The sequence below is a fragment of the Panthera tigris genome, chromosome D2, assembly GCF_018350195.1.
Source record: "Panthera tigris isolate Pti1 chromosome D2, P.tigris_Pti1_mat1.1, whole genome shotgun sequence".
Classification (NCBI taxonomy): Eukaryota; Metazoa; Chordata; class Mammalia; order Carnivora; family Felidae; genus Panthera; species Panthera tigris.
Genome location: NC_056670.1, coordinates 33988995 through 34012898, shown reverse-complemented (window position 1 = coordinate 34012898; position 23904 = coordinate 33988995). Strand labels below are relative to the sequence as shown.

General features: G+C 37.5%; 1 protein-coding gene across 2 annotated transcripts; it reads left to right on the top strand.

Annotated features, from left to right (window-relative positions):
* The first annotated feature begins 22 nt into the window (after window positions 1-22).
* AP3M1 (adaptor related protein complex 3 subunit mu 1) lies at window positions 23-23760 on the top strand. Of its 2 annotated transcripts, none has more exons than XM_042961032.1 (9): window positions 23-287; window positions 10637-10912; window positions 11626-11797; window positions 14721-14858; window positions 16271-16356; window positions 16965-17098; window positions 17956-18163; window positions 19853-19997; window positions 20435-23760. In XM_042961032.1, exons 2-9 carry the CDS (start codon window positions 10640-10642, stop codon window positions 20533-20535), a joined length of 1257 nt encoding a protein of 418 aa, XP_042816966.1. In that variant the 5' UTR covers window positions 23-287; window positions 10637-10639; the 3' UTR covers window positions 20536-23760. The 2 variants fall into 2 exon arrangements, with proteins under 2 accessions (XP_042816966.1, XP_007095712.1); XM_007095650.3 differs by lacking the exon at window positions 23-287 and adding an exon at window positions 311-563.
* Window positions 23761-23904: the final 144 nt, after the last annotated feature.

The following is a 23904-nucleotide window of genomic DNA, read 5'->3' as shown; positions in this document are numbered from 1 at the left end:
GCGTATGAGCGCCTGAGTCCACATGGTGTGAAACCCACTTTCTTCTAGGTTCTGGGTGATCTAGAAGATTTAGATCCTAAACCCCAAGAGACGTCCTTCTTCTCATTCAACGTCTTTCTTCTTATTTAATCTTCTCAATACTGTAGACCCAGTTGGTTTCTTTGAAGCTGTTAGTCAGGCAATCTATTGGGCACCCCACCTGCGGGGTCCTCGGGGCCTTCTCAGCTGCCACAGCCTAGGTCCGGAGTGGACCTGGCGCCGAATCACTGGCTGGCCCAGGTGTCGGGGTGAGTGTGAGGGGCGGGGAGTCTGCGGACAGGGAACAGCTCGAAAACTGGGGGTCAGGCTGAATAGCTGGGGGTCCGGACTCCAGCCTGGGCTTCGGGAGAATTTCTGATGCTGACCAGGCCTCCCTCTCGGCCTTCCAGGCTTTCTTGCCGGCAGGGCCGGAAGGGAGAGGTGCACCTGCAGCCCGGCCTTCTCGGGTCCCACGCCCAAGAGGTTCAGGCTCATTGGGGTCCCTCTCCGTGCTTCAGCGCGGGAAAAAGATTTTGTCACCCACGGTGAGCTGAAGTAGCAACAACTCGGACCTCAGCCGTAGCCTTCTGCTTTGGAAGGCAAACCCCCTGACTAACCTGAACGGACGTCCTGTTAGAGGGTGGCGCCTGGATGAGCCTGGGGTGGCGAATACAGTGAGGAAGGTGTTGCAGTTCTTCAGGAGAGAGGTGACGGGAATCTAAACTGAGTATGGAAAAGTGATGGGCACTGTGGCTGGTTGGATTTTTTGGGTTTGGCTTGTACCTAAAGCTAAAGTTTATAACCTGTATGATTATGAAGGTGGTGCCACTAAAATTAGGAGCCCATACGTGAGGAGGAGGAATTTTGTGGAGCTTGGGATATACCGAGTTTGAAACAGGGGCTTAGGTGTGGATGGTAGAAAGATTAAAAGGGGGAAAAAGAAAAGGCTGGGAAGTAAGCCGAAAAGAAACTTTCAAGGTGATAACCAAACAGGTGAAGTTTCATGTAATAAGTCTTTGTTTTGGTTTGGAGAAAGTTATCAATGACATGAAATGCTGCAAGGTTCAAAGGAGGAATTTGAAGTCTGAGACTAGGTAGCTGGATTTGATGATTAGGAAGTCATTAGACCAGTTAAAAGATCTGCTTGAATACAGTCAATTACTGAGAGGAGAGATTGCAAGTGTAGACTAATCAAACCTTCATCGTTTGGAGCATGAAGCAAAAGTTTATTGAGCGGGTGTCAGTCCCTGTAAGGATTGGGGTTTATTTTTATTTTATTAAAAAAAATTTTTTTTAAGTTTATTTATTTTGAGAGAGACAGAGCGCGAGCAGGGGAGGGGCAGAGAGAGAGAGAGAGAGAGAGAGAGAGAGAATCCCAAGCAAGCTCTGTACAGAGCCCGACCTGGGGCTGGAATTCACAAAACTGTGAGATCACGGCCTGAGCCAAAAATCAAGAGTTGGTCGCTTAACCACTGAACCACCCAGGCGCCTCTGGGGGTTGATTTAAAAAATACAAGACACATCATATTTTGGGGCAGAAAGCAAGTAACCAATGTGTATGATACAAATCTAAGAAAAGAGAGAAGGAAATGGGATCAAAATTACAAATGGAACGATCAGTTATGGAGAGAAAGGAGGACTCTTTAAGAATATAGGAAAAGTGGGGGAATGAGTTGAATGAGGAATTACCTGAAATTTACATATCTTTGGTAGGAAAGTTCTCTTTGCAGTAAGGTTAGTTTTTCTTACCTGAATCTTAGGATTTTTATGGTATTTCTAAACATTCAACATACTATACTGTTGGAGTTCCCTCTAGATTAGATATGTTTAAGTAGCTCAGTAATATGTAAATGCTTGAGTAGCAAATGACATTTGTAGAGAAGAATTCTCTCTCCCTCAACAAATGATCTCTTCTGTTACACAGAAAACAGAAGCGATCATGTTGCTACAACCAAAGGTACAAACCTTCTTCCCTTTTGTTTAAAGAGACAAAGTGTCCCTTCTTTTTTCTTTTTTTTTTTAATTTTCTTTTTTATTTTTTAAAATTTACATCCAAATTAGCATATAGTGCAACAATGATTTCAGGAGTAGATTCCTTAGTGCCCCTCCAGCAACCCTCAGTTTGTTCTCCATATTTATGAGTCTCTTCCGTTTTGTTCCCCTCCCTGTTTTTATATGATTTTTGTTTCCCATGTTCATCTGTTTTGTTTCTTAAAGTCCTCATATGAGTGAAGTCATATGATTTTTGGAAAAGTGTCCCTTAAGGAAAACAAATCTCTGAAGTCTCCCAGTACTGTCCTCTCCTCCCTAATCAGGATCCTCTTTTTTTTTTTTTTCCCCAGTTATTTCCTCTCTCCTACATCATCTGCCTTTTGCCTTCTACTCATACCTTCCCTTAAGCATTTAGAAATATTCTTCCTTAACTGTATTTTGATATAGTCCCATTTATTTTTTGTGTCTTTTCATCCTCACAGCTAGAGTTCTTGAGTATATCATCTACTTTCCTTTCTGTTTTTTCCACTTTGAGCTATTTCTCAGCCTATTTCATCGTGTCTTGTTTCCAGCATTCCACTGAACTACCACAAAAACTACTTTTACTAAAGTCACCAATGTCCTCTATGTGTTAAATCATAAATTCTCAATAGGGACACAAAAACCATAATACTTTATATATACTTTATATATTATACTTTATATAGTTGTACTATATATATTCTTCTGGATACACACTAACACTCTATTTACTAAAAATTGTTACCCTCCCTCCTACCTTTTTTTTTTTTTTTTTTTTTTTTTTTTACACTGCTCTCCAGCCACATCTTCTCAGTCTTCTTTTAGGCCCTTTTCCTTGGCCCTACTCAGATGTTGGAGTTCTATCCATAGGTTCTTTCTTACTATGCACATTCTCTCTTTGTTGTTGTTTTTTTTTCTCCTTATAGCTATAATCCCCATTAACAAAAAGTCGTGTTTACTCATAAGCATGTCTCCAACTCAGCTTCTCGCTGAAGCACCAAACCTACACACGCAGTGGTCTTGTGAATATATCCATTTAGGTCAAATATATCCAGAATTGGGTCAGTATACAGGACCAGGGCTAACTGCCTCATTTTTCCTCTCATCTCCACCCCCCAAATCCACCTAATCTTTGCTCAAGCCTAAGCATTTCTCCTATCTTTTCATTATACTCTGTCCCTGCTGTCAACTCTGTTAGTCCAGGCCACCACCATAATTCATCTCTCAGCTGGTGTCACAATATCCAGTTGCCTAAGTTTCCACAGTGTGGTTTTTGTTAAAACTGTAAATTGGATTTCATGAATTCCCTGCTTAAAACCATAAAAAATGACTTTACATTGCACTAAAAACTAAGTGAACCAGTCTCTGCTTATCTCCTTCCCCGTCACATCTCACCACATCACCTCACCTCCTAAAGTTGCTAAATTTGTGCTGGTTTTCTTTACTTGTGTTCTCTGTCACCTTAAAGATTGGTGAAATTCTGAAGGACTTCTGTCATAGAAATTACATCTTACTGTTTTGTTTGCCTTCTTTGCTGAAGTCTAAACACTCTTAAGTTCAAGGACTTATTTAGTTCACCCTTTTATCTCCATTGCATGCTGTATATAAAACATATTCCGAACTATCTGTTGAATGAATAAATGGTCTAAGTATTGTCTGAGAATCAGAGGAGCTAGATTCTTTTCTGATCTCACTCTCTTACCTTGCATATAGGCCCTTCTATGCCCCCATTCTGTTATATGTAGAAGGAATACGTTTTCTTTTTTAGACACTATTCCAAGAATAGAAATTTGGCTACACATCTTCCTTATTTATGACTTATTTAAGTCACCACATCTGACTTATTTATGATGAGGTTATGTCCTGATAAACCCATTGTAAGTTGAAAATATTTTAAGTCAAAGATGCATTTAATATACCTAAATTTACTGAACATCATAGCTTAGCCTAGCCAACCTTAAATGTGCTTAGAACACTCAACAGTAGCCCACAGTTAGGCAAAATTATCTAAACAAAGCGTATTTCATAATTAAGTGTTGACTATCTCATGTAATTTATTGAATACTGAAGTGAAGAACAGAATAGTTGTAAGTGTATTTCTTGTTTACATTGGTGATCATGTGGATGATTGGGAGCTGTGGCTCACTGCCTCTGGCCAGCATCCCACAAGAGTATGGTATCACTCTACTGGAAAAAGATCAAAATTCAAAATACGGATTCTAATGGATACATATCACTTTTGCATGATTGTAAATTAGAAAAATCTTAAGTCAAACCATCCTAAGTCAGGAACTGTGTGTTTTATATTTGCATTGTTTGTGACTCATCAGGTTGAGTGTTCATTTGGTAAAGAGGATTTATGAAGTATGTAAGCTGCAGTCAAAGCTCTGATAGAACTGTTTCTGAACAGTTTCTCATGTGGCTTTAAAATAAGCTGGTAGCATTCTGTTTTCTGATTCAAAAGTCACTAATAACAAAAAGATGGCTATGGTTGCGGTACGTGTATAAATTTCCCAGAAAGTTTGTTAAAATGATGAAAGAAGTAACTGCAGCTGCTAAAAGAATAAGTAGCTAAAGAAACAGGCTAGGGGCGCCTGGGTGGCTCAGTCCATTAAGGGTCCCACTTCGGCTCAGGTCATGATCTCACAGTTCGTGAGTTCGAGCCCCATGTCGGGCTCTGTGCTGACAGCCTGGAGCCTGCTTCGGATTCTGTGTCTGCTCTCTCTCTCTGTCCCTCCCCGGTTCATGCTCTGTTTCTCTCTCTCTCTCTCTCTCTCTCTCTCTCTCTCTCTGTCTCTCTCTGTCTCTCTCTGTCTCTGTCTCTCTCTCTCAAAAATAAACATTTAAAAAAAATTTTTAAAGAGACAACTTACACTGCTATGTGTGGCATTTATTTAATTGTTATATGTATTAGGCTTTTGTTCATAATATGAATAGAAGAAATAAGCTCTCTTCTTTTATAATAGAAGGGTAAGGTGGGTTTTAAAGCTAAGCACTGATGAGAGCCACAAGTGTTATGCTTTCATCTCAGCATTAAAGATAACAATAAATCCAGATGGCTGGTTTAACTTACAGTATTCTCCAGAGATTTGAACTATTGCCAGTGAAAACAACTTTGGTGGAAACTTTTCCTGGAAAGAATTTTTCACCAGTTTAAGAGAATGAATAGGAATGTGGCCTCTAAAATAAAGGAACTATGAAGTCACTTGCTTTGAGAACAAGCAGCTCTTCTGGGGTGTACTGTGACAACAAAGTACCACAGACCTATACCTTCTATAGGGTGACTGGTTTAAGAATATAACTTACTGTCAGATCTTTTAAATATAAGTTTTGCTCAAAATAATTTATTAGAACACATTTTGGCTTCTAAATAAGAAGCACATCCTTCAGTTCTTTTTCTTAAATTATAAGCTCAAAGAGCACATTTGCTATCCATTTGCTGCCTAGTCCAATATGGCAACCACTAACTACATGTAGTTATATGAATTTAAATTAAGTTAAAATTAAAACTTCAGTACATCAGTTACATTAGCCGTATTTCAAGTACTCAATGGCCACGTGTGACCAATGGATACTAGTCCATCATTGCAAGAAATCCTATTGGACAGTGCTGCCTTAGAGAATGTTCCTAATAACTAGTCTCTAGGAGCCAGGTGAGAAAGGGAGCCCAAGATTCATGGACCTGGGTTTGAATCTTAGCTCTTATACTTATTGTAGGATCTGACTTAACATTTCTAAGACTTTATCATCTTATCTGTAAAAAGGGGATAAGCACGATATTTATAACATTGAGTTGTGAAGATTCAGTGAGATAATGTAGATAAGTGCCTAGCATAGTGCCTGGCCCACAGTTAGTAACTGAATACATTTTAGGTATTATTAGTTTATTTACCCTTAATGAATAAAACGCTTTGAAAATTTATTTTTTCAAATAAAATTTGAAAAATGGAGCTGAAAAATTGGAGCTGAAAATTTAGTTTTGCAAAGGGTACCATTTTCCAAAGTTGGCTCGGTTGAAGTGCTCAAATTGGAGTCTTCATTGAGGGAATTACAGTGTTCTCCTTTAAGCTACATTTTATATTTCAGATGAAGATTTTATTCCAAGAAATGTATCATAATACAAGTTTAGTTGCAGATCTTCTCATTGGATATTCCCGTTTGTTTGGTTTTTTTTAAGTGTATTAGCCCAGATGATAGTTAAAAGTCAGGAGGTTCTATATAGCAAGTCTGTATTCCAATGACACTAATTTTTTTTTTTTTTAAGTTTATTTGTTTTGAGTGAAAGAGTGGGAACAGGTGAGGGGCAGAGAGAGAGAATCCCAAGCAGGCTTCACAGTCAATGCAGAGCCCAACGTGGGGCTCGAACTCACAAACCATGAGATTATGACCTGAGCCAAAACGAAAAGTCAGATGCTTAACCGACTGAGCCACCCAGGTGCCCCTAATGACACTATTTAACACCCAAATAGAAATATAAAGCTGACATGAAACAAACCTATTAAAGCATCTGATTAGATAAAGTATAAAAATGAGCAGGTTGCAGTATTAATCTAGAAAAATTTAGTAGGTCCAATGCCTGAAGTGTCAGGGTTTATTGTCCTGTTGGTTGCTTGCTAAGTAGAGATGGCTTTGAACAAAGAAACATATTTGTTTCTAATACAGGAACTGTTAACAGCATTTATTTTATGCATAATAATTAATACAGTAATTATTAAAACACATCTTAGTAATTAGTAATTTACTTAAAAACTTCTAAACGTGCCAGACGGGAAGGGGAAATCATCACCAATTAGTCCTTAAATGTCAGATGCTTTCATAAAATTAATTACTTAATCTTAAAAGAACTGCTCAGGTTTATGTCATTGTTTTGTGTGTCAACAGAATTGAATGAATGTATCCATTCTGGAAAGTTTTCCTTTCCTCTTTGGGATTTATCTTCATGCAGAGAAACTATTCATTTTAAATTTTTTACAGTTGGGCTACACTTCTACAGTAGTATAATTTTGAATTAATGGACCACCAGACTAAACACCTGATAACTGATGTTATCCATATAAAAGAAGGGAACATGTTAAGGTAATTAGATATTTTTCCACCATCCCCTATTTGCAAGGATAATACAGTTTTTATTTGAAGCATAATTAACACTCAGAAAATTATGTCATAAAGCCCAATGAATTATCACAAAATGAATACAACTTGTAACTATATCAAAAAATAAAATGTTACAAGTACCCTAAACCACCCCCATGCTCCTCTTAGTCACTACCCTCACTCTCCTCCATAAAAGCATTTTTATCAAACCATAGATTATTTTGGTCTGTTCTAGAACTTCACATAAATAGAATCATACTGTATGTATCCTTTTGCTTCTGGCTTTGTTCAATAAACAAACAAATCTTACAAACAGATTTTAAGATTTTGCTTCGTGTAACAAGTTTATTTTCATTGCTGTGCAATTTTTCATTTTAGTAATATTGTGTAATTTATTTTTCCATTCCACTATTAATAAACATTTGAGTTGTTGTAGGTTTTCACCATAACAATATATTTTTATACATATTTTGGGTGCACATTTGTACACATTTTAATCCACCTGGAAGGAGATTTGTGTGTCACAGTTATTAAGAATATTTTTTAAATGAAATATAATTCACATACTATAAAATTCACATTTTAAAGTATACAAGTTAGTAGGTTTTAGTATATTCACAAAGTTGTACAATCATTATCTCTAATCCCAGATGGTTTTTATCACCTTAAGACATGAGAAGCCCATAACCACTAACTCCACATTCTTCCCCTTCCACCCAGCCTCTGGCAACCACTAATCTACTTTCAGTCTGTGTAGATTTGCCTATTCTGGACATTTTATACAAATGGAATCATACAATATGTGACCTTTGTGTCTGGCTTCTAAGCATAATGTTTTCATGGTCAGCCATTTAATAGCATGTATCACTTCATTCCTTTTTATGGCTGAATAATATTCCATTGTTTGAAAATTTGTTATTTACCCATTCATCAGTTGATAGACATTTGAGTTGTCTCCACTTTTTGAATATTATGAATAATGCTGCTAGGAACATTTGTATGCAAATTTTTGTATGGACATCCATTCCTAGTTTTCTTGGTTGCATACCTAGGAGTAGAATTTCTGAGTCATTTGATAACTCTGTCTTTAACTTTTGCAAGAATTCACACTGTTTTCCACAGCAGCTATACCATTTTAAATCCCTATCAGCAATTGATGAGGGTTCCAGTTTCTCCACTTTCTTGTCAATACTTGTTATTGTCTGCATTTTGATTATATCTACTCTAATGGATATGAAATAATACATCATTGTGATTTTGATTTACATTCTGAGAAGGCATTGAGCACATTTACCTCCGCTTATTTGCCATTTGTATGTCTGTCTTCTTTGGAGTAATGTCTTCAAATTCTTTACCCATTTTTCTTATTGTGTTGTCCTTTTATTATTGAGTTGCTAAGTGTTCATATATTCTGGATAGTAGTCCCTTATAAAATATATGGTTTGCAATTATTCTCTCATTCTGTGAGTTCTCTTTTTACTTTCTTGATAATGTCCTTCAAAGTACAAAAATTCTTAATTCTGATATAAGTCCAGATTATCTGTTTTTTCTTTTGTTGCTTGTGCTTTTGGTGTCATATCTAAAAAAATTATCTAACCCAGGGTACTGACAACTTAATGCATATATGGTTTTTTATAAGAGTTTTTAAATAGTTTTAGCTCTTAGATTTAGGTCTTTGATACATTTTGAGTTGATTTTTGTATATGACATGAGGTAGAGGTCCATATTCATTCTTTTGCATGTGGAAATCTAGTTGTCCCAGCACCATTTGTTGAAATGACTCTTCTCTCTCCCAGTGAATGGTTTTGGCATTCTTATCAGAAATCAATTGACTGTATATGTAAGGGTTAATTTCAAAACTCTCAGTTCTATTCCATTGATCTATATGTCTATCCCTTTGCCAGTACCACATGGTACATTTGTAGTAGGTTTTTAAAATCAGGAAGTGTGAGTCCTCCAAATTTGTTCTTCTTTTTCAAGATTGTTTTGGCTATCCTTATCTCTCTTTCATTTCTGTATGAATTTTAGGATGATCCTGTCAGTATCCACAAAAAAGACAGCTGGCATTATAGTAGGGATTGCTTTGAATCTTAGGCCAATTTGGCGAGTATTGCTATCTTAACAATATTAAGTTTTCTAATCCATGAACATGAAATACCTTCCCAAGTTTTAGATATTTTTAATTTCTAATTTCTTTCAGTGATGTTCTGTACTATTCAATGTACAAGTCTTGTACTTTTGTTAAATTTAGTCCTAAGTATTTTGATCTTCTTGATGCTCTTGTAAATGGATTGTTTTCTCAATTTCATTTTCAGGTTATTCAATGCTAATGTGTAAAAATAGAAGTGTTTTCTAGGGGTGCCTGTGTGGCTCAGTTGGTTAAAGCGTCCGACTTTGGCTCTGGTCATGATCTCATGGTTTGTGAGTTCGAGCCCCACATTGGGCTCTGTGCTGACAACTCAGAGCCTGGAGCCTGCTTCAGATTCTGTGTCTTGCTCTCTCTCTGCCCCTCCCCTGCTCGCACTCTGTCTGTCTCTCTCAAAAATAAACATTAAAACAAATTTTTTAATATAAAGGAAATATAATTTTTTATATTAATCTTGTATTCTGCGAGCTTGCTGAACTATGATTTTGTGTGTGTGTACGTCTGTGTTCCTTAGGACTTTACATATATAAAATTGTGTCATCTGCAAATAGAGGTAGTTTTTTTCTTCCTTTCCACTTTGGAGGCCTTTGGTTTCATTTTTCTAATTGCCCTGGCTAGAATCTCCAGTACATACTGAATAAAAATGGTGAGAGTTGGGGCGCCTGGGTGGCTCAGTCAGTTAAGCATCCGACTTCAGCTCAGGTCATGATCTCACGGTCCGTGAGTTCGAGCCCCGCGTCGGGCTCTGTGCTGACAGCTCAGAGCCTGGAGCCTGCTTTGGATTCTGTGTCTCCCTCTCTCTCTGCCCCTCCCCTGCTCATGCTCTGTCTCTCTCTGTCTCAAAAATAAAAACATTAAAAAATATATTTTAAAAAAATGGTGAGAGTGGACATCATTGTTTATTCTTGATACTAAGGAAAAAGGTTTTAATCTGTAATCATTAAATATAATGTTAGCTATGGGATTTTCATAGATGCCCCATCAATGTTAGGAAGTTTCTTTTTCTATTTTAAGTGTTTTTATTATAAACAGGTGCTAGATTTTGTCAAATTATTTTCCTGCACGTTTTGAAATGATTATATGGTTTTATTGTCTTTTATTTTATGTATGTTGTGTGTTACATTGATTGATTTTCATATGTTGAACCAATCTTCCATTCTTGGAATAAATCCTATTGGCTGAGGTGTATAATCTTCTGTATATATTGCTAGATTCAATTTGCTAGCATTTTGTTGAGGATTTTTACATCTATTCTTAAGTGATATTGGTCTGTATTTTCTTGTATTGCCTTTGTCTGGTTTTTTCAGGATAATACAAGGGTACTTTTTGATGTACACTAAATTGTTTAAACTTTTTTCCCTCCAGAAAATGATTCACAGTCTATTTCTCATAAACTGTTCCGGTGACATATTTCTAGAGAAGCACTGGAAGAGTGTTGTGAGCCAGTCTGTCTGTGATTATTTCTTTGAAGCTCAAGAGAAAGCTGCTGATGTTGAAAATGTACCACCTGTCATTTCAACACCTCATCACTACCTCATCAGTATCTACCGGGATAAGCTCTTCTTTGTGTCTGTCATACAGACTGAAGTGCCACCTCTATTTGTAATTGAGTTTCTACATCGAGTTGCTGACACTTTTCAGGTTGGTTATTCATCAAATCTTTTGAACTTAAATTACTCAAGTTAGGGGTAGGACACATGATGATATTCTTTAATTATCCAGCTTTGTATGTGTATTCTATCTCTCTCTCTCCTTTTCAACTAAGAATAAATTCATAAACCCTTTTTTGTAGGCTGTGTAGCAGTATACATGGCTGTTGTATTCATTGTTTCAGTAGAACACAGTAATCTCATGGTCATGGAAGCCACCCAGGCACCCCCAAAAAACAATATCACTTAAGAAGGTTATTTTTTTATATGTATTACAAATTATGTCATCAGGAAACAGTAATGTCCTCTACATACAGTTCTCTGAATGGTCCCAGGATTTTTATTGGTTATGCAGTCTTCTAATATTTACATTTTATTATCTTGCTAAATGTACCAAATAATTGCAAACTTACCTATGTTTTGGAGGTAGGCAAGTGAAGTTTATAGTTCACATTCTAGTTTAATGTTTCAGTGTACTCTCTGGCTTAATATGTAATAGGAATTCAGTTCAATCTAAAAATATTAAGAAAATTATTCAAGAATAATGTAGAGAACTACAAAGGGTTTTTTTCCTTCTGATTTATGTATTTTCAACATATTAAACAATGAATTATGCTACTATAAGTTTATCCTGCTGAACAAAGAGTATCTAGCAAGCCTTTCTTCATGTCTTCCATTGTGCAATATTATGTACATTTTGTTAAGGACTACTTTGGTGAGTGTTCGGAAGCTGCAATTAAGGATAATGTGGTCATTGTATATGAGCTCTTGGAAGAAATGTTAGACAATGGATTTCCACTGGCTACTGAATCTAATATTTTGAAAGAACTGATTAAACCACCAACAATTCTACGTTCTGTCGTCAACTCTATTACAGGTAAGGTGAAAACGTAGGAACTGAGCAAATAAAACTTTGTAAACAAGTTGTTTATAATCTTGTTTATGATCTGACAGATTATAAAGGTAGTACAGCTTGCCCAGAGTTAAAGTTAGTGCTGTTGCGAAAATAGATGTGTATTTCTTTTCATGGGAAGAGGCTAGGTCTTAAATGAAAAAGAAAACTTTTGGTTTTTATTCTTTTATTATAGATTTTTCTGTAAGACCACAATAACATTATTACTATTACTTAACACTAAATAATAAGACTGAATAACTTCCCAGTTAATCCTAAAGAAGCCAATAGAAAAGGGAAGGCTACGTAGAAGAGGATTCAATCTATGTACAGACTGGCATTGTAGTATTTAAAATAGCATTATTTTATGTGATGTGATGAATATATAAACTAATACTATACTCATAGTCATTTTGTAGTGTATAAGTATATCAAACCATGTTATACACTTAAACTTAACACAATATTATATGTCAATTGTATCTCAATAAAAGCTGGCAAAAATAGCATTATAAAACTGGCATTATGTTATATATAAAATATATAAAACCCAAATTACTAGACTATAGAAAATTTAAGATCCTCACCACAGAGTACATATTGTCTCTTCCAAGTCTTTGTTTTATACATGCAGAAGATTTATTAAAACAAAAAGATAGGAAATTAGTCTATTTGTGAGATCTCATGCAATGTGGGCCTTGTACTTGTTTTGTAAGTTTCTAATTTTGGTTTATTTCTTGAGTGTAGCTAGAAATTAGGTACATCCAGATGATGGCTTTTTTTTTTTTTTTTTTTTTGAGAGCATTGAAGTCTTCTAGAGAAAGATTTCTGTGAAATGTTACATGCCACACCAGCTATAATGTCTACCATTATAAACCCCTCTCCAAATGTACTGACCTAAAAAATGGGGCAAGGGAGGCTTGCAAGAAAGCTTTATTCATCCTCTATACAAGGCTGAGTGTTAGGAGAAATTCAAGGAAAGATAAGATGGAGTGTCTGTGTGCCTAAAATTTAAACTCTGGATGAGAGATTGGGAAAAAAAAAATAAAGTACATAAATAATAGTAAGATTGTAAAAGGCAATTCCATACTTTATAGATAATGCAGTGACACTGGAAGGTACACAGGATATAATATTAAATGGAAAAAAAAACACAAAACCATAAAAATTATTTAATTATCTTAATTATACATAAACATTCATACAGACAAAAAAGCTCTAAAATGTTTTCAATGACCATCTCCAACTAAGGAACTACATACTATCCTTATTTTTGCCTTACACTTTCTAATTTCCAAAATGAACATGTATTTTATAATTACTAAAATAATAGAATGACAGTATATAGGCTATTAAGGCAGTGCTTTATAAAATTCAAGAGAATGGTTCAGTGGATGAAATAATTCCTCCTGAATTATACTGGTTGGCCCTAGGGCAGAGCCCTAGAGAAGCAACAGAATTTAGGGAGAGAGGGAAGAATAAGAGCATTCTATAGATGCAATGATATGAGAAAACACACACAAAGTGAAAAGCCTTGAATTGTATTAATTTGTTTAGCAGAAGCAGAGCTGTTTTTTAGCTGAGTAGTGAGAGATAAAATTAAAGAGTTAAGTTGAGGAAATTCTTGAATGCTAGGCTAAATTTGTTTTGGGGGGTTTTTTTGGGTTTTTTGGGTTTTTTTTCCCACAAAGCCAGTGTGGAAACATTGAAAGTTTTGAACAGGAAGATTAAGGCAGTGTTTTTCAAAAATTTTGGAAGGCAAAAGGTTGGAGACACTAACACCAATCAAATGAGACTGTAAAATTATATGTAAAACAAAATTATAAAAATACAAAAAAAAAAAAATAATAAGTGGAACCTACTTATGAGGGAAATGTTTAAAGAAATATACCAAAATGTTAATGGTAGTTGTATTTTGGTAAAAGGAAGATAGATATTTTTAGCCACTTTTCTGAACTTCACATGTGTTGTTGTTGTTATTAAGCATGTACTACTTGTATGTTGGAAATGTAAATTAACCAAAATGTTAAATATGTCACAGCTCAAGGATATGTTTTGGACAACCAGACTTTCTTCAGACATATGTCAGTCTATCAGTAAAAAAGCCAAACATTAAACATGAGCGATATTGCAGCCATATGGGTGTCTGACCTTAAAATGGGAGAAGGCTAGAGTGTGTTCTTCGTCCAGTTACTCCACTGAGGCCTGCCTGGCAGCATCTCATGTAGAATTTAAGCTGAATACCAAAGGGCCTACTAATCACTTTGTATTCTCAGTGGAGACATTTTATCAGCAGAAGGTTTTAAAACAACTAGCCTCTTTTCTTCATCAGTGGCAGCAGGATGAGATTCCGTTGTTGAGCCACTGGAATCAGGTTAGGTTACTGTTAACATGAAGAAAGCAAAAGATAAGTGAATTTAACCTGGTTTGGCACATAGAGGACCACATGGTCTACTTCTGTCTTCTAGAAATTTGATCATGTTGGTATGAATATATCTCCGACAATTCTGGAAACCATCCACAAGTGGTTCTTCAAATACTTCAATGAAGTAAAACCCAAACAGTAAAGAAGCAAATAAAGCATTCTTTTGTTTTTTGGTTTTGTTTTGTTGGTTAATAGCTTCTTCTTTCTTTCTTTCTCTCTTTCTTTCTTTCTCTCTTTTTCTTTCTCTCTTTTCTTTCTCTCTCTTTGTTTTTTCTTTTTCTCTTTTCTTTCTTTCTCTCCTTTCTTTCTTTCTTTCTTCCTTCCTTTCAAGTTAGCTGTACACCCAACTTGGAGCTTGAACTCACAACCCCAAGGTCAAGAGTCGCACACTCTACCAACTGAGCCAGCCAGGTGCCCTTGTAAATAGCTTTTCTGATGACTATTTAATGCATTACCTTTGCTTTCTCCTTTTCCGGTTTCTAGGCAGCAGTAATGTTGGGGACACACTCCCCACTGGGCAGCTGTCCAACATCCCATGGCGACGGGCAGGGGTAAAGTACACAAACAATGAAGCCTATTTTGATGTCGTTGAAGAAATAGATGCAATTATAGATAAATCAGGTAATTGTGTGCATGTAATCTTATTTGGGAAGAAACAGTTGAGCTGACATAAGCTGAACAGAAAATTGAAACCCTTTGGCAGTATGGCTTCAGTGGAAAGGCATTCACTTTCTAATAGCTTAAAAATCTGTTTATTTTGCCCAGAGGTTACATATAATTTTCATAACCACTAGTTTAGGTCTGCCAAACCTTATAAATCAGATCTCATGCTGCCTTGTTAAGCCAGTTATTACCCTGTATGCCTCTGCCTTTTGCCGTTTATTCATTTAAACATTTATTGTATATCTACCATACATCATACTTTTGCTACCACTTTAATATGCAGTACTTCTTTTTTTTATGTAGAATTTTTTTTAATGTTTATTCATTTTTGAGAGGGAGCAACAGAGCACCAGCCGGGGAGGGGCAGAGAGAAAGAGAGACACAGAATCCGTAGCAGGTTCAGGCTCTGAGCTGTCAGCACAGAGCCCAACACGGGGCTTGAACTCTTGAGCCGTGAGATCATGACCTGGGCCAAAGGCAAACACTTAACTGACTAAGCCACCCAGCTGCCCCTATATGCAGTACTTCTAATAACAACCCCCCAAAAAACAGCAGTACTGTCTTAGAATCATAAAGTTTTATTTAAAACATCTAGTCCAACCCTCACATTTTATACATAAGGAGACTGAGGCTCAGAAGAGCTTAGTAATCTGCTTAAGGTCACACAGCTAGTTGCCGTGTGAAAATGAGTTATTACGAATTACAACCAATATCTTTTCTTAGTGAGTGCTCTTTTTCATTATAAAATTCTATCCTACAGAATAATAACTGTATTATTACAGAATAATGCCTATTTCTTAAAGTTAACAGTTTAGTCCATTTCATGAGAAACTTGCCTCATTTGTAAATTCCATTAAAAATATTTAATTTCAGGGGCACCTGAATGGCTTAGTTGGTTAAGCATCCGACTTCGCTCAGGTCATGATCTCGCGGTTCGTTGATTCGAGCCCCACATTGGGCTCTGTGCTGACAGCTCGGAGCCTAGAGTCTGCTTCAGATCCTGTGTCTCCCTCTCTCTCTCTGCCCCTCCCCCACTCGTGCTCTGTCTCTCAAAAATGAATAAACGTGAAAAAAAATTTTTTTTTAATTTTTAACTTCATATCCAGCAGTCTTTCAAGGTTCACTATCAAGATAGAGTCAGGTTTGATATTCCTTAGAATTACCTACCAGAGTTAGATGTGGGCCATGGCACTTAGTGAAGAAGCTGTTGTAACTGGTGTAATAGATCCTTTGTCCACTAAACTTGTTAGAAGATGTGCAAGTTTCATTATGTCTGACACTCAGGAGGTGTCTCCATTACTTCAGATACAGTGATAGCTCTAGTAAAGACTAAGATTCCAGTGATGTTATCACTTTATTTCTTTCCTCAGGATCTACAGTCTTTGCAGAAATTCAGGGGGTCATTGATGCTTGCATTAAGCTATCTGGAATGCCTGACCTTTCTCTTTCTTTCATGGTAAGTTCTCCTGCCCTGTAGTTCTTTGCATGCCTAATACATATGAAGTACTAAATGAAATGATAAATACTGAGAGACGTTTGTATCTTAGATTATAAGGATTATCTCAGTAATATCTTAGTACAGCTTCCCAAGACAGTGTTTTGATGAGCATGGCCTTTATGAAAAGGCTGAGGTCTTTTCCTGAGTTTGCCAGAAGTGGCTTAAGTGGCTGGCTGCCTTCTGCAAATGTGTAGTCTCACTTAACCGAATTATTTGTTTTGCTGATGAAAGGGCATTGATCTTTTTCATCATTTTAGACTCAGCATGATACACTACTAAGAAAATCAAGAGAACAGAGTTCTGATGCTGTCTTGTCCTGACCTTGACTTCTTCAAACCTCAGTTTTTTCATTTATAAAATGGACATGATACTACTTGTATTTTCTACTTAATAGTTACTGAAATTCAAATAAAATAATATCCATTAAGATTGTGTTAATGTGGTCATAGTAACCAACTCTTAACATGACTCTCTTATCTTTAGGGAGTCTGTTAATTTCTCATATCTGAGTAGAGTTGCCATATTCACTGCACTCTATGAGTATTGCTATCTTGTTTTCCTGGCAGAACCCACGGCTTCTAGATGATGTCAGCTTCCACCCCTGCATCCGGTTCAAGCGTTGGGAATCTGAAAGAGTTTTGTCATTTATTCCTCCAGATGGAAATTTCCGACTCATATCATATCGTGTCAGCTCACAAAAGTATGTCGGTGCATCAACCAGAAATCTACCATCGTAGATCAGTGTGATGGGTAGAATTCGCTTTACCTTTTCCATTTTGACAGTTGAATACTTGAATTCATCACTGCTCCCTTTAGCCATGGCCCAGCAGGAGACTCAGGAAGAACTGGTGAAAATATGTATCTAATATAATCAGTGTACCTTGAATCTGAAAGTATAAAATAGTAGTAAATGAGAGTAGTAAGATATATACCTGAGAACAAGCATTTTGGAATTGTGTAACCTGGGCAAAACCTTGAATCCATGCCATAATTTTACTGTGGTCTTTAGGCTTCATAACTAAAGGACACACATATCTCCAGCTTCCCAGGGTATCTCCCAACTAACTGGCTTCAGGACACTCTTTTGTGTACTGAGGTTCAAATGAATGAATTAGCATTATGGGTTGTACCTGGTTTGTCCCTGGAAAATGTCAGAAGGTATTCAGGTAATATTAGACGGGACTTAAAAGCAGAGGAGTTGTTTCTTGGCTCTTACCACATAGAGACTATTTTATTTAGTATAATTTTAAATTATCTTTTCTATGGTATCTTAATTCATTTCTTTAAACTAGGGCTATTTGCCCCAATTGTTTATACTATCTTGACTTGTATATGTATTGCTCAGAAATTGTATGAGTCTTAGTGCAGTGATGCTGGAATCCTGATGTACTCAAACCCCCTGGTACAGATGCTGAATCTCCACTTCTGGGGGTATATGGTCCCACAGTGGAGTCAAAGGCAGGGTAGGACACTCTGGACTGAGGTTTTTAGGCTACCTCTAGAACTGTCTCACACTATTAATCATGTTTGTGGTTGAGTCTGTCTTTCTCTTTTCAGTCTAGTGGCAATACCAGTGTATGTGAAACATTGCATCAGCTTTAAGGAGAACAGTTCTTGTGGAAGATTCGATATTACAATTGGACCAAAGCAGAATATGGGGAAAACTATTGAAGGAATCACAGTAACAGTTCACATGCCAAAAGTTGTACTGAATATGAACCTGACACCAACACAAGGCAGCTATACATTTGATCCAGTTACCAAGGTATGGCCACCTCTCATCAAGAGTAAGCAAGTGTTTCTGCAGTCTTTATTTTGTGATGGCAGGGAGGGCAGAAGGAAGGGTTTAATGTCTTGGTTAAAACTAAAGTTCCTAACAAAACCTAGAGAGCATACTGTGCTATGCGCCTGCCCCTGGCTGTGGAGGGAACCCACATCTGCTGCTGAGGAGATGAACAGAAAACTGAGACTCATTCTGTTCTCCCTCAGAGTGTGTCTTTTTCTCATCCACTGATCATCTAGAGACCCACTCGCTAATGAGGAAGAAGATATAAAAAGCTTTTTAAAAAGAGAGAAGCATTACCTGGATATAAGAAGATAGTATTGTAGTCTATTGTTAAATTTTCTGTAGAAATTGATCAGTAAGACCTTTCTTTTTCATTTAAAAGCACTGTTTCACACTTTTCCACAGTGGGTACTGGCTAGGAAAGCTGCTTCCTCACTATACGTAAATGTGCCTCTAGCAGAGGGTTTTCAGAGAAACTATAAAAGATGATTTTCTGTCAGCTTCCTTCTTGGGTAAAAAATATGATCCTTTTCAGTGGCAGTTATTGTACTGCCTGATAAGTGAAAAGGCATATTTTTGAATGAAATCATCATCCAATCCAGTCCTAAGGATTTGAAGAACCTCCCCGGATACTACACAGGGCTGAGCAATGAAGGGGGAGCTCCAGATCCCTGGCCCTTCACCTTGGCTTCAGTCGTAACAGCTTCACTTTCTTGACTGTTACTGAGCTTCCACACTAAAGATTTCATTTGAACAAAGAAAGCTAAAAGTTTAAAAAACACCAGTTTAGGTCCATTTTCTCATTTTACAAGAAAAGTAAACTGAGGCCCAGAGACACAGTGAAGGCAATATAGTAGAAACAACATTTGAAATCAGTCTTAGGTTCAAATCCCAATTTTTTTTTTTAAACATTTATTTTTGAGACAGAGAGACACAGAGCATGAACGGGGGAGGGTCAGAGAGAGAGGGAGGGAGGGAGACACAGAATCTGAAACAGGCTCCAGGCTCTGAGCTGTCAGCACAGAGCCCGACGCGGGGCTCGAACTCACGGACCGCGAGATCATGACCTGAGCCGAAGTCGGCCGCTCAACCGACTGAGCCACCCAGGCGCCCCTTCAAATCCCAATTTTGCCTCTAAACTAGCTATGTGACCCTGAGCGAGTCATTTGACCCCTGAGCCTCAGTTTCCTTATTGATAAAAAGAAGATAAAATCTGCATCACAGGCTTTTTTTTTTTTAATGTTTATTTTTGAGAGCAAGAGCCAGTGGGGGAGGGATAGAGAGAGAGGGAGACACAGAATTGGAAGTAGGCTCCAGGCTCTGAGCTGTCAGCACAGAGCCCTACACAAGGCTCAAACCCACAAACCATGAGATCATGACCTGAGCTGAAGTTGGATGCTTAACCACCTGAACCACCCAGGCGCCCCCAGGCTTCTTTGAGATAATGTGTGAATAGTGCTAAGCACAATACTGTATCCAAAAGTAGATGGTCTACAAATGTTGGTTCTCTGTGCTCACCATTCAGAGTCACCGAAGATCCCAGGTCTCTTGTTTCCAAGACACTGTGCTCCATTCTGTACAGAAAGTTATGGTGTCTTTGAACCTTGTCTCTAAACATTTGTCTTTAGTAAATAGTTCAGGTTGTATTTGGTTGTTATGTCTTTTAAGGTACTAACATGGGATGTGGGAAAAATTACTCCACAAAAGCTCCCAAGTCTTAAAGGACTGGTAAATTTACAGTCTGGAGCACCCAAGCCGGAAGAGAATCCAAGTCTCAACATACAATTCAAGATCCAGCAGCTTGCTATTTCTGGTAAGGATAAGTTTTGTGTTTAAGGGTTAACTGAATTTTGCTTAGAAGGCTACTAACATTCCCTCTTTAAAAAGAACTAACTCCAGCCTGCCTTTCACACTGTATTGGGGCCTCCTCTCAGGTACAGTGATTTTGGAGAGCACTTTAACTTCCTTCACCAGACCCCCTTCCCAGCACAAAAGAAGGAGTCATTCATACTCACAGAAAGAATCATCTTGAAAAGACATCCCTTGCCCACATGGGAATCTAAACTAAAACCATCCTTCCACAGTGCTATAATTTATGAGCAGTAGAAAGGAGATTGCTTCCAAATGATAAAAGGGACTCTTGGTTAATGTCAGATTTACTGTGTAGTATTCATTGCTAAACAAATATTGTTGGTTGGTGTGACCAGGATAATAATTTGTTCCTTTCCTTACCTATTCTTTTTGACACAGGCTTAAAAGTAAACCGTTTGGACATGTATGGGGAGAAATACAAGCCATTTAAAGGAGTCAAATATGTCACGAAAGCTGGAAAGTTCCAAGTGAGGACATGAGAAGAAGCCAAAATTCCTCAAGATCTGTTTGTTTTCCTAGTGTCATTATAGTTTATTACTGTTAGGTACCAAGTGGGTGGGAATACATATTCTAGTTAAAGCATCCCTGTTGAGCTACACACCGCTAACGAAGTTGCTTAGTAATCAATGTAGGGTTCTTAAGGAGCTTTAAGCTAAGGAAACTTTGAATTACTTAGCTTATTTTGTATCGTTTCAGTTAGGAAGATTCTGGAGGTGATTTCCTTCATGGGGGGCATCAGCTGGAGGCTGCACGTTGTAACAGTAAAGGCAAAAGTCTACAGTGATCACCTGTTTCCTAAAACAAGTGAACTGGTCTCAGCCAGCAGGAGCTGTCTTAATCTGTAATGTGATGCATCAAGTGCAGCCAAATGTCACACCTGATTTTAGCCATCCCAAATCAGCAACTGTCCCAACAGAGGAAATCTCCCCACCCCCAAGAAGTTTACAGAAAACTGCCTCTTCAAGTGTTTGCCTTATTCAGCTTTTCACTTGTGCCATTAAGCAAGCACTGTAGCAGAAGCCACTTCCACATGGCCCTGGCAGGGGGCACTACTGCTCCATGCTTCATTCTCACTATACTTGGTATTGTATTTTTTATAAATAAGATTTTTATGTAAAGCTCAGATTTTGATTTACAGGGACCTTGCTGCAGTATGTACCATCTCAGTTTTGTGCCACTGGTTCAGCCATTTAGATAGCATAGTAAAAATGATTTGTATCAAAGGGGCAAATGCTTTATTAAGGTCATAAAAGGGAACACTACTTCTGCTTTTAGGAAGTTATTGCAAGCACAAGCATTTGAGATTTGAAGCAAATTTAAGCAGTAAAAGAGAAACTTCAGTGAACCTTTGCCACCTTCGTGTTCTATAAAACTTGTCAACACCACTTAAACCATAGTTAGCCTAAAGACCTCAAGCCCTAGTTCAGCAAAAGGAAGAAAATGTGCCTGCCTCACTATCGTCAGTCTTTTAAACCTTTTATCTTTTTTATTGTTCTTAAGGTCTTGAATTTACCTGCATCCCTTGTCTTCAAGGGGAACCCCCTTTTCATATTGTGTGCTTCCCAAGGTTATGGTAGTAGGTTCCTTCCTGAAGCTGTTCAGAATTATTACTTGAATGTGTCTACTGTACTGACAAAATACTTGGATGTGCATTATATTGAGGCAGAAACAAAACCTTCACCAACACTGATGAAACCATATTGATCCTCATGGTTGGCAAGTCAGTCTGTAGTTGTATCACTTCACTCAACTTCATTGGCTTTGAAGTCCTTGCCCAGTTGTTTTGCCTCATGAGATACGAAGAATGGAGATAGGCTGAAAGATGTAAGTGCTTGTTCATCATGGTTCCCACATGTTCTTGCTTATGGTATTAGTTTTCTTCTCCTTGTGACTCCATTCTCTTCATTCGTCTCTGCTTATAACTCCCTTTTCTGTATCATGCTAAGAATGACCCTTAAATTCATCACATTGTGCTATCAAGGGCTAGTGGTTGATGCTGGTACACAGAGCCCACCATACAGCAGCATTCTTACCTTTGCCTGCCTAGGGTACCCAGCCTGCCTTTCATCTAATAGGAAATGGCACTTTTTGCAAATTTGGAATTTCCTGGGTAACCGATATCAGTTTGGCCGCTAAAATCAGGGCGTTGCCAAATATTATTCCCTTTGCCTGAGGTTAATTACCCAGTTCAGTTGCTTTTCATTTTTAATGTCTTTTAATGCCCTATCTTAAAAGAGCAGTCAGTACCTTGGCTTTTCTTTCTGCAGAATCCCTAATCTCAACCATCCATGTCGCGAATGTCCAGTTTTCTTTCTGTGCTATCTTCTCATATATAAACAGATTATATGCCAAGAGTCCCTTGTCTTTAGCAATTTCTGCTAAAACTTCCAAATAGACAGTTTCCTTTTATAATTAAATTATTGTATTTATTAATTTGAATCCAGTAAGTCCTTTATCTAACCTGGCTTTACTGTCAATAAAAAGACGAAGCAACAAATTGATTTTTTTTTAACTTGACTGTTGATTGAGCATTCTCAGATGGGCATGCCTCAGTATCAGAGGAGGCTAAACATGATCAGATTTTGTTCTGTATCATCACATAAGGTGTAAGGGTTGGTGCAGAGCACTTCCAGGTGCTCGTCTCATAACCTCAGTACGTTAACAGCCATGTGTGTACTTTCTCTAAGCATCACCCTATGGCCAGAGACTGAGCAGTAAGTGATCAAAGCTACTCTCCCTACCACTACCACCAGCACCAACTACTAATAAGTAGCAAAGATCCATGAATACTTAGTGGAATATTTTTCAAATACAGAAATCCAGCTAATCCCAGAATTGCCCCATTTTATAAATTCTTAAAGGAGCCATCCTAAGAGCAAATGAAGTTAGATGCTCATTCTCTGTATAAGGAAGTTACTATCATTTATTCAAAGAGTATTCATGTGATGGGTTCGTTCCTAAAGTGGTGCTACAGAAGAACCTTTGGAAGATGCTGGTCTTACTGTCCTTAGAGTCCTCTGATTTGAGAAAACAACTAAAATATGATGCAGCAGGAAGGCAGCACCAGTGAACATATGGTGAGTAACAAAAATTAGACCATGAATACTGTTTTCAGATGCTGAGCTAATTCTGTAGCCTTGGATATTTCTCTTCAACTCCAGGAGTCTGGAATCTGCCTCCCTAGTCAGCAACACTTCTAAATCGGCAATAGGTGTAGTCTGCAGCACTATCCCCCTTTCACACTCCCCTTTCAGATCTAGAAAACCAGGCAAAAACAGTGATGTGCCCACTCTGCTCCCAAGTACCTGTTCCTACTTTTAGTCAGTGCTTCCTCAAACAAAAGGAGAATGTCCCCAAAAGCTAGCTACCTGCCTTATAGCCCTGGTGGGTCCCTGACAGCCCTGTTGTTCTGTATTGGGCTTTGAAATTCAAAAAATAGGCATGTGATATTCCTGCACATGTAACAGCTTCAGCTTCTTAGAGGCAATGGTCTCCACAGCTTGCTAGATGAAGACAGACTACAGGATGACCCACATCAACTGGCTGCTTTCTTTCTATTGTTAACCTTTGTCACCTCCTAGTGTATAATCCCAAACCTGCCCTTTATTATGCAGATCTTTAAGTAAATATACTACTGCTATACAGTAGTATGTTGTTCATCCAGTACATTTGGATTAAATAAAAGTCTTTAGTTGCCAAATCCTGAAGATTAGTTTCATTGGCTATTTTTCAAAACAAAGGAGAAAGCTGGTCTAAACGTTTTTGCTAAAATAATATATCCATCATTTAAATCATTATTTATACAAATGCACTTTATTGTTTTAAACAGAACAAAAGAAGAGGCAGAA

Bases quoted from the DNA above. Each gene is read 5' to 3' on its own strand.
- AP3M1 (XM_042961032.1), top strand. From the start codon at position 10,640: ATGATTCACAGTCTATTTCTCATAAACTGTTCCGGTGACATATTTCTA. The intron at 11,798-14,720 runs GTAAGGTGAAAA...TCCGGTTTCTAG, and splicing joins TGTCGTCAACTCTATTACAG to GCAGCAGTAATGTTGGGGAC. The intron at 16,357-16,964 runs GTAAGTTCTCCT...TTTTCCTGGCAG, and splicing joins ACCTTTCTCTTTCTTTCATG to AACCCACGGCTTCTAGATGA.